This window comes from Phocoena phocoena, chromosome 6 (assembly GCF_963924675.1).
Source record: "Phocoena phocoena chromosome 6, mPhoPho1.1, whole genome shotgun sequence".
NCBI lineage: Eukaryota > Metazoa > Chordata > Mammalia > Artiodactyla > Phocoenidae > Phocoena > Phocoena phocoena.
This window is the reverse complement of record NC_089224.1, coordinates 13,205,858-13,220,467: the sequence shown is the minus strand read 5'-3', so window position 1 is coordinate 13,220,467 and position 14,610 is coordinate 13,205,858. Positions and strand designations below refer to the sequence as shown.

Genomic DNA, 14,610 nt, shown 5'->3' with positions numbered 1-14,610 from the left:
CAAAAATACATGAAGCACTTTTTATCAGTAACCAATGGTTTCATCTGCTATGAGGGTCTAAAGCCGTTCTCTCTCTCCCTCCCTTCTTTCCTCTCTATTTCTCTCTTCCTCCCTCCATCCCTTTCCCCTACCTTCCTTTTCTAGTATGTTAGTTTCACAAAAAATACACGAATATCAATTTTTAAAGTTGTATAAAGAGCCCAGTTGACATATTGGTTGGTTGATACCAAGGGCCCCCTGCCCTATGTTAATCTCTAGCTTTCTGTGACATGATTGTAAGTACCCAAATCCCAGATGTATATATACCTTTTCACACTGAAACGTTTTTTGTAGATTTTTGGCTCAGCTTATGTTTTATCTCAGTTTTTATTTTGTTTAAAACATTTTTATACTCCTTTGACCAATTAAAAACTTTATTATGTGAGATAACCAGAGAGATGGCTTCTAATAGTACTGAGATTTAGAACTCATAAAGCCTAGATTCACTTAGGCTGTGTTATGTGACTTTGAAACCTTGATGACGTGTTTTTCACCTGTGATGGGACACCGTGTGCCAGAAACACAGGGCAGGGCCCACATGGCGTGTCTTCCTGGAGGATGAATTATATTCGGAGATTGGCCGGGAAGGGGAGAGATTTCTAGAATATTGAAACAACCAGGGCTCTATTTGAGAGTTTGGTGCAGTTTGATGTTAATTTTTTAAACACTGGGCATAAGACTTGAGTGTGTTCAGAAGTACCTTTTTAGCTAAGTCCTCAAATTCCCCAGAATTCCAAGTTTTCTCTCTTCTATTTCAAGGGGGAACATTGATGGAAAAGTTTCAGAAGCATGATGTTGCCGATTTCCAGTGATTCGTTTTTCGGGAGATAGGAGGTGTCTCTGCCTCGTGCTAATTGACCTTGTAGAATGGGAAGCACATTAGAGTAGAGGAAGCAATTTCAGATACAGTTCTCATTTCCATGGTCTCAGGTTATATGCTTTATTAATTCATGCATTAAGTACATATTTTCTTAACCTGTGGGGTGAGGAAGAACTGAAAGAGAAAGAACGATGACAGATGGGGACAAGTACAGGGTAGCATTTGTAGGTCTTGGCGATTTCTTTGAAACCTTGACACACAGAATACAATTTGACACCTGTTTGATTTGTGAAAGTTTATTTCCACTGTTACTTTTTAATTCGATTTAAACTTATTTACATGCCCATAGATGATTTCAACTCAAATGAGGAACTTGAAGAAGTGAAGCTTCCGAAGAGAAATAATATTTTGCCTCAGAACCCAGAGGATTGGCAGATGGTTCGAGGCTTTAATAAATACGATGTGTCTGAATTCTGCAGCTCTGACATGAAAAGTTCTTCATCACTTATTAATGCTACTTTTGAGCAAGGTTCAAATACAAGTACTATAGAAATTAGTGGAAACAAAAATATTCCAAAAGCAGCAATTAAGTTGGAAAGTGAAAATGAGCTAAAAACTGAGACTGAGGATGAAAACAGCCCTGTTTCTTGTCCTTCTGTGACTGAAACACCCATTGTATCAGAGAATCCAAAACCTGATTTTACCATGCAGTCCCAAGAACTTACTGCTGCTGGTCAAAACATGGAAAACCTTTTTCAAATCTTTAAAATCTCAGAAGATATAAACATCAAATGTGAAAACCAGGATGACTTCTTAGTCGTTCCAGAAGGAAAACTGCAGACCAAGCATTTAATGCCCGACTCACAAAAAGAATGTGATTGTTCAGAAGATGTCTTAATTGACCACATGAAAGAAAGTCAAAGTCAAGGTGAGGATTTGGGAAGAAACTCCATAGCAAGTAGTCGTGGTGTGAGTTACAGAGAAAGGAAATACAGAAGACAGTCCATGGCTTGTTCTGATGGGCAAAGTTTACATTTGGAAAAAATCGAGAATCCCAAACCTTCCTACAGCGTGAGCAGCTCTGTAGAACTTAGTTTAGAAAATTCCCAACTGTATAAAGATTTATCTGACTCCATTGAGCAAACCTTTCAGAGAACAAAGAGTGAAACCAAAGTAAGACGCAGCACAAGGCTACAAAAAGGTTTGGAAAGCGAAGGGCTGGTGTGGATTTCCCTTCCATTGCCGCCCGCTTCCGGCACCTCCCAGAGAACCAAGAGGAGAACAATAGGTACATTTGACAGCAGAAGATTGGAGAACGGGTCCTCCAGGCAAAAACCTCGTGTGCTGCCCTCCACACCAGGCAAAGAAAACAGTGAGGGCTTTGCTGCTGCTGCTGCCAGTTTACCTGGGAGGAGACGGAAGAGCTTTTGTACATCTACACTTGCAGATCCTAAAGACACCACCCAGTCGAGAGGCTGCAAAAGAACCACCTTTCTCAACCAGAAGGAAGCTCTCCAAGTGACTTCGAGAGAATCGGACATATCAGAGAACTAAAGCAGTAACTGACATTCCCTGCAGAACGTTTTGGCAAGAGAGAAGGTAACCAACCATTCCTGCCTGAAAGAGTCTTTCATCCAAGTTCCCATCCTTTGTTCAACCTCAGTGTTTTAAAAGTTTCAAATAAAATTATTTGAGTAGAACCTACTTCTAAGTAGAAATAAGTGAATTTCTCCACCTTTCAAACTGAAAGCGTTGTATTAAACATGTTCTCCCCACAAATGATAAAAGCTTTATTGGTATTCTGTTAAAAAGGATTGCTTTTAGACCTAACAGCATGTCTCTTAAGTTTTATTTCATGTTAGTACATATTTATCACTGAAGGTTTAGAGTTTCTGTTGTAAAAAAAGCATCTTTTAGAATTGACTTGTTATATCTGGATGAGAAGAGTGTTTTGTTTTGGTCTTTAACAAATTGTTAGAATTAATGTAACTTTATGAAAATTGAAGGTAATATAAGGTTGAAACTGTTAAAGAAAGTGGGGTGAGGTATGTTTTTATTTTAAAAGGTTGCCCCCAAAAAACGGGTTAAAATTTTTAACAAGTAGGAAAGATGGAAATGATAAAATTTGTTTTTTTCCTTTTGGGGTTAAAGTTAAGAGAAGCTTTAATAATATACTTTGTCTCAAATAAAAATTCTATTTTAATAGATTAAAATCAAATCTTAAACATGGGATTTTGGAAAATTCTTTCAATAACCAGAATATTGCAAATCTGTCATTATAAAGTGAATATATAATTTAGAAATAACTAACATGAAAGCATTTTGACCTTCACACAACACTCTTGTATGCTTTGTGGGGTAGGAAGTAGGGGTTTGGTTTTTGGTGAAAATATAAGCAGTCTAGTTGAAGACTCATCTCCCAGATCCTTCAGATTAGTCACAGGTAATTTGGGATTGAATTCATGGTTTTCCTTTTAAAAACAAAATCCAGAAACTCACTTAAAAGACCCGAACAAATTGGTTTACTAACATGAAGCATGGTGGTAGGTTGCTGATTTCTTTTTTAGCATGGCATTTTCCAGGCTTTCTGACTTTTTATTTCACCATACCAAGAGCTAGTACTTGTTTTGGTTTGTCCAGTTAAGCTTCAGCAGTATATCCTATCACAGTTTTGGTGACAGCAGTTTGAAAATCTAAATTGCTATATTTTTAGAATTTGTGAATGCAAGTAAATCATTGTATCATTAAACAGTTGTCTTTGAAATCCTTTAAATCATTAAACTCTCCTACTCCTGTGATAGCAGAAACATGTTAACAAATAGGGCTCTCTATAAATAACACAACAGGGAAGAAAGCTCCTGCTGGGCGCCCATTTCCCCTGCCTTAGATAGAGACTATTTGTTACCTTCTTGGCACCAATAGGTCTGGAACTCCTGCTGCTAAAGACTAATGTATTTTACATTAACACTCAAAGTGATCCCCAATTTCTCCTGCTAAAGGGTGGATTGTTTCAAAAATTCTTTTATCTTTACACGTAAATTATTTATGGGCTTTTCCCCCCCATTTATAGTTTGGTACGGTTGGCAAATGTCTACCACTGAAAACAAACCAAAAAAAAAAAACTTCTTATGAAGCTTTTTGGTTTTGGTCATAAAAAAAAAACTTTCAGAAACATACAATGTTAGAGGGTTTTGTTTTTTAAAAATTTTTTGTTGTTTGTTCATAGGAAGGTTAAAATTACTGTTATTTTCTACCATTTTTACTGTATGATATATGATCTCAATTGTATTTGAATTTTCAGAATTTCACGTGCTTTATTTCCCAAAAAGTGCTAGTGAGGATGAAGGAGACATTTTGGTCTGTGATTTTTTTTGGCTTGGTTTTTCCAATGTAAAATTGTTCTCATTTTCAAGTATCTGCAGTTAGAAAGATAAACACTTTACAAGTTCTATTCGTTTTAAAATATTTCACTATGAATATTTTGTTGCTATCTGTAAATAACAAATGGGCTGTTTTCCTAAAAAGAAGTCTTGAGAAATCAAAACAACTTGGAGGTTTATCCACCATCTATTTGTATCATAAAATTTGTGAAAAGTTAATGATTTCTGTATGTCATCATGCTTGTGTGTTTTTAACTGTTTCTTTTCATTAATGGCTAAATCAAAAATTTGCCTTATCTTTTCTACCGCAGTAACCCTTGACGGTTTGCCTTAGAATGGCTTCTACTTTTATCTTTTCCTGCTCCCATAGATTCTTGCTTGTTCCAGAAGATGGCAGCATGACATCTGAAGTTCTCATCCTGTGTGCACTACCTTAAACCAGGGCAGCTCTTCACTGTTGCTACGGGTGCTTCCCCTTAACTTTTATTTTCACTCATTTTTATTACAAAAGTCCTATGTGTCTACTGAAAAAAGTAGAGAACCATGCATAATGAAAAAGTGTCTTCCCTCCACCTAATGCAAGCATCCTGCAGCTACACCTTTCTCTCCCCACCTTTCTAGGTGTCAACACCAGTAACAGCAGGCAAACCTCTTCCAGACCCTTTGCCTGTGTAAACACAGGTTTTGTTGTTTTCTAATGGGATCGCTCTATGTTCCATTTTGCAAGTTAAAATTTTTATTCAACATAATACCATTGTGGGGAGCCCTGGTGCCATTGCAGTCTTTTTAACCCCTGCATAGAATAATATAATTTGGATATCTATGATGTAGTTAGCCATCTCCCTACTGATGGACGCTAGTTGCCTCCAGTTTTTTGTAATTGAAAATTATGCCACACTGGGCCTGCGTGACGATGTAAGGTAAATTCCTTGAAATTAAAATTAAGTGGTTATTCGGTTCTTTTCTCTGGATCTGACCTGGCAAACACGTTGCTTCCATTTTCTCTCACTGAATGCCTCCACCCCCCCAACGCCCAGACTTCAGCCGTAGACCTGGCATAACAAGGAGGAAATACTTAATAATGCCTGATTTATGCTTTGTATTGAAAGAGCTGTTGTTTTCCTTTTCCTTTTTAAAGTCAGGTTTATTGAGGTGTCATTCACCTACAGTAAAGTTTACCCTTTTAAGCCTAGCAGTTTGAATGTAACCATGACACCCCCCGCCCCCAGTCAAGGGGTAGAACATCCTCATCACCCGGAAAGAAGTTTCGTCCTGCCTCTTTGCAGTCAGTCCCTCTCCCCCAACCCCAGCCCCTCACAATCACTCATCTGAGTTCTATCCTTTTCCAGAATGTCATATAAATGGAACCATACAGTGGGTATCCTTTTGTGTCTGCCTTTTTAAACTTAGCATAATGCTTTTGAGGTTCATCCATGTTGTATAAGTGATTGGTTCCTGTTTGTTGCTAAGTAGTATTCCATTTTATGGATGTATCAACAGTTTATCCATTCACCAATTGATGGATATTTGGGTTGTTTCTATTTTCTGGCTATTATAAATAAAGCTGCTATAAACATTCACATATGGATCTTTTTTATAGACACATGTTTTCCTTTATCTTGGGTAAATACCTAGAAGTGGGATTCCTGGGACGTATGGCTGGGGTCTGTTTAAGTTTTGAAGAAACTGCCAAGCTTTTCCATAGCAGCTGCACCAGTTTGCATCCTCACCTGCAGCATATTGTTTCAGTTGCTCCACGATTTCATCATCACAAGGTGTTGTCAGCCTCGTTCCTCGTAGGCATTCTGGTAGGTGTGCAGTGGTATCTCAATGGGATTTTGGTGTGTTATTTCCCTAATGACGAATGATGTTGAACATCTTTGTTTTCCTGTGCTTATTTGCCATTCTTATATCCTCTTTATTGAAGCGTCCATTTAAACCTCTTGCCTATGTTTCCTTTTGTTGATATTGTTGTCTTGTTTTTGAGATGAAAGAGTTCTGTGTATATTTGGATATAGTCCTTTATTGGATATGTATCTTGCAAATATTTTTCCCCAGTCTGTGGATTGTGTTTTTTCCTAGAGTGTCTTTTGAAAAGCAGATTTTAATTTTGATGTAGTCTAATTTATCCTTTTTTTTTTAATGGATCATACTTTTGTGTCCTAAGAAATCTTTGACTAACTAACTCTAGGGTACAAAAATGTTCTCCTGAATTTCTTCTAGAAGTTTTAGAGTTTTAGCTCTCAGGTGTTAGATCCACTTTGAGTTAAGTTTTGTACAATGTATGAGATGAAGTTGTTTTGGGTTTTTTTTGTTTGTTTGTTTGTTTTTCGCGGTACACGGTCCTTTCACTGTTGTGGCCTCTCCCGTTGCGGAGCACAGGCTCCGGACGCGCAGGCTCAGCGGCCATGGCTCACAGGCCCAGCGGCTCCGCAGCACATGGGATCCTCCCGGACCGGGGCACGAACCCACGTCCCCTGCATCGGCAGGCGGACTCTCAACCACTGTGCCACCAGGGAAGCCCCTGTTTTGGGTTTTTCAGTGGAAGTCATTCAGCACCATTTGTTGAAAAGATTTTGCATTCCTTATTGAATTACAGTGGCACCTCTGTTGAAATCAGTTGACCTTGTATGTGTAGGTCTATTTCTGGACTTGATTCTGTTCTATTGATCTCTATGTCTGTTCTTAAACCAGCATCACACCATCTTGATTACTATAGGAAAGCTTGCCTTCCCCTTTACTGTGAATCTATGTCATAGTTTTTGTTTAAAGTTCTTTTTGTGAAGGAGGAGGCCAGTAGAAGCAAAAGATTGACCAACCAATTCTATGTGGAACCTACAATTACACCCAGACATACATTATCGTTTAGGGCAAAAAGTCAGTAATAATAAGCTATCAGAAATATGGGCAGGAAACCAACTTTCTTGGGGTACCTATACCTATACTCAGCCCAACTTCTCATATAAATGGGTTTGCTACAGTTCATGATTTAAAATTGTCACCCTGAGATGCTAAGATTTAGTCATTGAGAAAAATTCTCCTCTTGACCACTGTGTAATATATACCAGTAAGAAAATGAAATGCGTTGAATTAAAATAAGGTTCAAAGTTGTTTGCTAAAAATTAAATTGTCTAATAAGTCTGATTCAATTCTTCTCATAAATTAAGATTTTTATTATAGTTTGGTTTAGTATAAAAATTGTTGCTGTCCTTACTTGGAAAGTAGCCTTAGCATTTGAGAATTATTTCTTAACATGGGAAAACTTCCCTGCATCAGGTCATCCCAGGTGAGCAGATCATAGATTCATTAGTACATGTGCCAGGCATTAATTTCTAAATGTGATCACTGCCTTAAAGATGCTCAATTTTCTCTAAAGGGTTGGGGGAGTACAGAATTACAATACAGGGTATGATTATAAAGGAATGCCCAGGACCGCTCCACCCTCAAGTGGCACCAACTTCAGATCAGGTAAGTTTGTCTTGTTTCTTTCCGGAAGAAGTGATGCTTGAACAGAGTTCACTTATAGGAGTTTTAGAGAAATGGGGATCCCAAAGCAGCATTCTATTGCAAACGTCTTTTCCTTATTATTTACTGAGACTAGGCAGTGTTGAGTTGGCTTCATCTCACACACATTTTTAAGTATTTTTCTTCCCATTATATTCTAACCTATGAATACATCTGGATGAAGCATGGATTCAAAACTAGAGATTGTGGGGCTTCCCTGGTGGCGCAGTGGTTGAGAGTCTGCCTGCCGATGCAGGGGACGCGGGTTCATGCCCCAGTCCAGGAAGATCCCATGTGCTGTGGAGCGGCTGGGCCCATGAGCCATGGCCGCTGAGCCTGCGCGTCTGGAGCCTGTGCTCCGCAACGGAAGAAACTAGAGATTGTGAATTGTCCATAACAAAGTTTTAAAGAAATCTCTCTCCTTAAATCCTTCTGCATTTCTATCTTTTGTGCTACCAGATTTCTTTGTAGTATGTCTGAAAGGTTGACTCTGGACTTAGATTCTTAGATCAAGTAAGCAGATTTTAGGGGATGAAGTTAAATTACGATAAATAATTGCACATACAAAAAGATAGTGAATTTCTTTTTCTTGGTCTTAGATTTATTTGAAGATTATTTTTAGAGCCTTCACTTGGCTCTAGAAGGACTCGTTGTACTGTGGCCTAACAATTTCAAGTTTGTATGATTTTTCACTGGTGTGTTCAATTCTGTGCATTCTTTGATGCTTTTCTGTTTTTTTATGAAATTGTGATACAAACTACAAATAACCTAATAGCTTCAGTGAGAAGATAAGTAATTACTGCCATTCTCTTGATACATTTTGCGGTACGCGGGCGTCTCGCTGTTGTGGCCTCTCCCGTTGCGGAGCACAGGCTCCAGACGCGCAGGCTCAGCGGCCATGACTCACCAGCCTAGCCGCTGCGCAGCATGTGGGATCTTCCCGGACCGGGGCATGAACCCGTGTTCCCTGCATCGGCAGGCGGACTCTCAACCACTGCGCCACCAGGGAAGCCCTCGTGATACATATTTTTGTCCCACATCTTCAACCAAGATCATACTTAGCCTGGCTATGACCTTAATTTTAAGATTTATTAGAAAGGTTTTTGGAAAATTTTAGGATATTGGGAAGCAAGTATTTTTTTGGAACTGCTTCTGTTTTTTGATACTTTAAGCATTATATCACATATGAAAAGGAAAAATAAATGAGCATGCACATTAAAAAACAAATACAAGTTTGCATTTTCTAAGGAGTAGGTTGGGAGTTCCAAAATTTCCGGTGACCAGTTTGAAAGCAGCCTTCTTAAATCTTCCCTTTTCTCATTTGTCCATGGCACAATGTTGTCTGACTAAATGGTTTAATTGACTTCTCTATGATACAAGTAGCCTGCTGGGGAGCAAACAGCTGGCTTTTGGGTTTTAGATGTAATTCAAGAAAATTCAGACTTTATCATTTTGTTCTAAGTTCCAAATTTCTAACTCTATTTGCATGTGAGTTTTTTAAGCTCCAAAATGTAAAGAAAGCAGTTAACATCCAATTGCATCTCATAATTTCTTTATTCTCACAGCTTTATTCACCCACCTAAAATTTGCTTTTTTAAAAAAAATTCACTTTGGCAGTGTCCTGTCCTGTCAAGCGTAGTGGTCTGTTAGTGGCGTCTTTATTTCTGACATTTAAAAACAAACTGCATTTCCAGTGTTCTGATGTCCCAGATGCTTGCTGGTAAACACAAAGTAAATGTCAATTTTTTCTCTATTTAGACACATCAAGTAACTGCTAAGGAGCATCAGACGTCTGAAAAACTAGGTCCTTTCAAATGTATGGTCCAAACAGTGAAATAATTTTTTATTTTTTTGAGTATAAGTTTGGTGTCAAACAGTTGAAACTTCCTAGAGAAAGTGAGTAAAAAGATGTTTCAGCTCAAGTAAGTTTAGCTTGGCTGCCAGGCTCTTGGATGTTGCTAATGTGAGAACACGTACAATGCGTCCATTTTCCAATTGTTCATAACAAAGCAATAATCCAGTGTGACTAGTCTTTTCTTATTTGAAGTGTACATGGGGAATGAAGATTTCAGAAGGATTCCCTAACTCAAACCTGAAAAACCTGGTGTTAGTCTTGGGTGATTTCCAGTGACCCTGTGACCCCCTTCTTCCTGCCCCCTGTGTAGACTTGGAACTGGGCAGCCATTTTTGTTTTTGGAAGGGAAAGGAGACAGATATAATGAATGACTTTTATTGTGCAATATTTCAAACTCTCTTGAATGCATTCGAATGGGATGGAAACTGTTCTGCCCTATGTCACAGCCAAAACAAACAAAACATATTCCCTAAACCTGGATGTGTGTTTCTCTCAAACTGGCAGTAGTTAGAGCTCAGCTCTCAAACAAGAATTTGGTTTGACAATTTTTAGCCCTTGTCCAACTGAATGTGAGGAGAGGTCACAGCCAAAGCAAATACTGTGGGGAAAAATTAATACACATATTTACCGCTTGCAGGTGGCATTTGTTCTGAAACGTTAGATATTTGTCTTAAAGAATTGCATTTGTGGTAATACTTTTAAATGGACTACTTTTTTTGGCTAGTATTTTTAAAATGAACTTTTCAATAATAATAACTCCTAATGTAAATAAATTCTACAGAAGTCCCTGAAGAGTGATAAATGCTTGAATTTAAGTATTTAAACATTTAGAAAGGCCATTAAGAATCTGATAATTCTAGGAATATCAGACCCAGCAAATATGCCATAAAACTCCCTTGATGGCAGCCTTCTCTGGCCCCCAAAGCACCCACTCTAGTGTTATCAACGACTCCTTTATGATGATGCCTCCAACCCTGTTTACTGGCTCCAGCCACCCCCACCCAGGTTGTTACGTATTCCCACCCTTTGGATCTGTGGGGAGAATCACTCTGCGCAGTCAAGATAATTCATTTTGTAATGCGCCATTGTGCTTCATGACCCGGGCAAAATATATTTTTTACTAGTCACAATAATAACATTAAATTTATGGTCACCTACGACCAACAGGCTCTTGGTTTGTGCCTTACTTGAGAAATACTGAAAACGTAAATTGTTAAGCCAGGCGATCTGCCTCTCAGAATGGTAGAACAGACTTCAATCCACATTTTAGGTCCTCCTTTAGAAATATAAAATTCTAACTTTCATGGACCGCTCTGTTGAACGATAGTAGACATCCGTGTGAACGGAAATGAGCCATTGGATCATTTCATTGGCTGTTAACCTTTCATATAATAAACACTACAGATAAAACACTGCCTGCATCTTGCATTTTAGTTAGAAATGTTGCACATTACCGCAAAGATTTCTACTTCCCAAGCATTGCAAGGTCCAATTATACTCCTATCAACTAGAATGACTGGCATGTCCTGGACGTATAAATCATTTTAAGGAGTAGATGCTTAGTTTTTTGCAGTCTGTCTGGATGGTGAGAAATAGGAAGACCTCCGTGAGTGGGTAGGTGGGCGTTGCTGAGGTCCATGGCTCTCAGGCTGTCAAGGGGCAAACGTGAATGTGAGGTTCAAGAGGGGAGGGGAGATGGGGGTGGAAACAAACTTCTTACAAAAAAGCAGGCTCTTATTTTTTCAATTTTAGATGCTGTTTTCCAATTTCTTAGTATTTAAACTTAAATGTGGTAGATGCATGAGTTTCTTGCATTGGGTAGGGTAGGAATTATTGGACCCTCTGGTTTATCTAAATTCTTCCTATTTTTTTTTTTAACCCTGTGCGAGTACTGAAGGGTTCCTTTTTTTACCTAAATAAATTTATTTTTAGATTTAAAACTAACGTACCTTCCCCAAACCAGTTGGAGTCTCTCAATTCCCAGTGAGGCTGCCTTTCCCCTCAGAGACAAACAGCCCAACTTTCCTTTGAATAGCTAACCCAGGCCCACCTACCTATACTCATAACCCTTAATCTAGCCTTGGACCCTCCAATTTTTTTTTCCTTTATAAATTTATTTATTTATTTATTTATTTATTTATGGCTGCATTGGGTCTTCGTTGCTCTGTGCGGGCTTTCTCTAGTTGCGGCGAGTGTGGGCTACTCTTCATTGCGATGTGCGGGCTTCTCGTTGCAGTGGATTCTCTCGTTGTGGAGCACGGGCTCTAGGCATGCGGGCTTCAGTAGTTGTGGCACACGGGTCACTAGTTGTGGCTCGCGGGCTCTAGAGTGCAGGCTCAGTAGTTGTGACGCGGGGGCTTCTTTGCTCCATGGCATGTGGGATCTTCCCGGACCAGGGCTCGAACCCATGTCCCCTGCATTGGCAGGCGGATTCTTGACCACTGCGCCACCAGGGAAGTCCCAGACCCTCCGATTTTTTGTTTTGTTTTGTTTGTCTTGGCAAGCCGCATGATAGGAAAACATACAAAACACCCTTCTATGTTATTGTCATGTATTTTCATGTCTCTGTCATGTATATCTCATATATCTCATACAGAGCAAGACATACTATTATTTCTATCTTATAAATAAGATGAACAAGAGGGAAGTGATTTTCTCTGCTTGGCAGCCAGCAACGATAGAGCCTGGAAGAGACTAGGGGCCTTTTGTTTATTTCACTTGCTTCAGCTGCCCCATCTACCCTCCAGCACCGAGGTGCCTAAGAAGGCCAAGTCATATGGGTGTTTGTTGGCTGCTCTTGTAAAAGTTTAGTTGGAGGAGCCCTTAAAGTCAATAGCTACTTGGGGTTTTGAAGTCATCCAGAACCTCTCACAAATAGAAGTTGCCTCTATTTCCTTAAAACGAAGTGAATGATGAGTGTTGATTTACGCTTTGTTCTCTAATTTAATTTTTGCGGGGAGAGAGGATTGGGAGAAGGAAAGAAGTCAGAAGAAATACATCTTAAGCTAGAAATCAGGACGACATCTACATTTAGATGCCAACACTTTGAACAAGCAGCGTTCTCAACTCAGGTCCTGAAGTGCGTGCCCAGGGTCCTGCAGCTGTCCTGTAAATGTCCAAACAGATTTATAGCCTGTATTTCTCCAAGAGAGAAAACAATTCTAGGCAAATCTCAAACAGTTCGGAGGCGTGTGTCCTTTGACATTTTGCTGCCTTCCCGGTTCTTGTCCTGCCATCGCCACAAGCAAAGAGCTGTTACTGCCAGGCCAAAGCTGTAACAATATTAAGATGTTTTCCTCAACCTTGTCCCCAGAAAGATACTCAGTTTCCAGAAGATTGTTCTCCCCTGGGCATTACATCATGAATTGATTCAGTTTTTGGAGGAAGAAATTGGACAAAATATAATAGATTACCTCCTGGGGAAGCATACTTAGGTTGTTAAGTATTCCCACCAGAAAACTAAAAAACTGCTTATATATGACTACTCTGTCCACATTTAACCTTTCACCTTATTGCAGCTGAGCGGGGCGCTTTTTCGCAGCAAAGGTTTTTGTTTTGGTGGGGGTCAGAGAGAACATTTCTCCTTTATTTTTTTAAGGAATACAAGTATTCTTTGTTTTTACCATTACCCAGACTTCCTCAGCTTCACGAGCTGCCCCCAGACCCTAGACCAGGTTAGGATGCAGCCACCGCAGAAGGGTGTTCCCATTCAGTGGACAAGTGTGGCCTCCCCGTGGGCCATGGGAATGGGGACAGGTGGGTTGGGGGAGCCGCTCGATGTAGTTAATTTTCCATAAGGGTTTTTTGGCCTTTGGAGCATCGTGGCCGACAGAGCAGAAGGCCACGCTTGTGGAGTATTTGGGAGACATCACCACGGTCTGTCCTGAGGATAGAGTGGCCCCTGTAAGCAATGTGTGCGCTGAAGAAAAGGATCAAGTTTCCTCTTTCCTGGGAACCCGTTGTCCGAGCAGGATGTTAGTGATTGATGAAATAACTCCCACCCAATAAAGAGTGCAGTAAGAAATGTGGGAGCTATTTTCTTTTCCAAGTTCGCACGTTGGAGTAGAGAAGGGGCGGGTGGAACTGGCAGTATATATGTTGGCAGTATATATGTTGGCTGGATTCAGACAGTATATACGTTGGCTGGATTCACACTTCAAACTTGGAAGGGTGAGCAGAGTGGATGGAAGGACTAATGAACCAGAGGAATTGGTAATAAAATAGCAAGGTTTCATCACCCAGTGCCCAGCTGGTTGGTATCCAGGGCCTAGTTAACAGAGTAGAGGACCATGGAGTGAGTTGGCAGTCTCCACTGGCAGGATCACTGACAACTGGAGTGGCAGGGCCACTTTCCATTTCTGAGGCAGAAGTGTTCTAACCACGTCAGCGAACCTCAATTACTGCCTCATCTCATAAGTCTCCCATCAGAGGATGAGTACAGTCTCCCCAGGGCACTGAAACCGATTCCTTTATTCCTTATCCCAAGAAGAGCCCTCCAGTGGCCCCAAGCATGCCCCCAACTGTCAGCCTCAGAGGGTTCAGCTCTACTTCTGAGGTGTGCATCTCAGGAAATGGCAACAGCCTCTGTCGGACTGTCAGTCAAATGCGAGCATGGGGGAAGCTGGGTGAAAGGGACCAAGACACCTCTACTATTTTTGCAATTGCTGTGACTCTATTATGATTTTAAAATAAAAAGTTTAAGAAACTAAAGTGCTTAGAACAACAATAAAAGTCTCTGTGATTCTCAGCTACCTTGTCTGTCAAGTAAGAATATTAGTGATACCTACTTTACGTGTCGCTGCTATGAAAAATCAGATAATACAGATGTGGTGCCTCTTGTTTTCACAGACCAGCATCCTTCTGCACTTTGTGACAGAAGCCCATTTCCTTTCTCAGGTACCATTTATCTACAGTGTAATCACGGTAGTAGGTGTTTTCCCATGTGCCCTCATTTTATGTGATCTCATTATTATGCCCATATTACAGACAAGGAAGCTGAGCCTTTAAGAGGT

At 39.9% G+C, this 14,610-nt stretch overlaps 1 protein-coding gene across 1 annotated transcript in view; it reads left to right on the top strand.

Annotated features, from left to right (window-relative positions):
- CDCA2 (cell division cycle associated 2) overlaps window positions 1–2,413 on the top strand; it is a 50,004-nt gene extending 47,591 nt beyond the window's left edge. Inside the window, exon 14 of the mRNA XM_065879356.1 lies at window positions 1,209–2,413. Coding sequence (XP_065735428.1) covers window positions 1,209–2,413 — 1,205 coding nt within the window. The remainder of the gene's footprint in view (window positions 1–1,208) is intronic.
- Window positions 2,414–14,610: the final 12,197 nt, after the last annotated feature.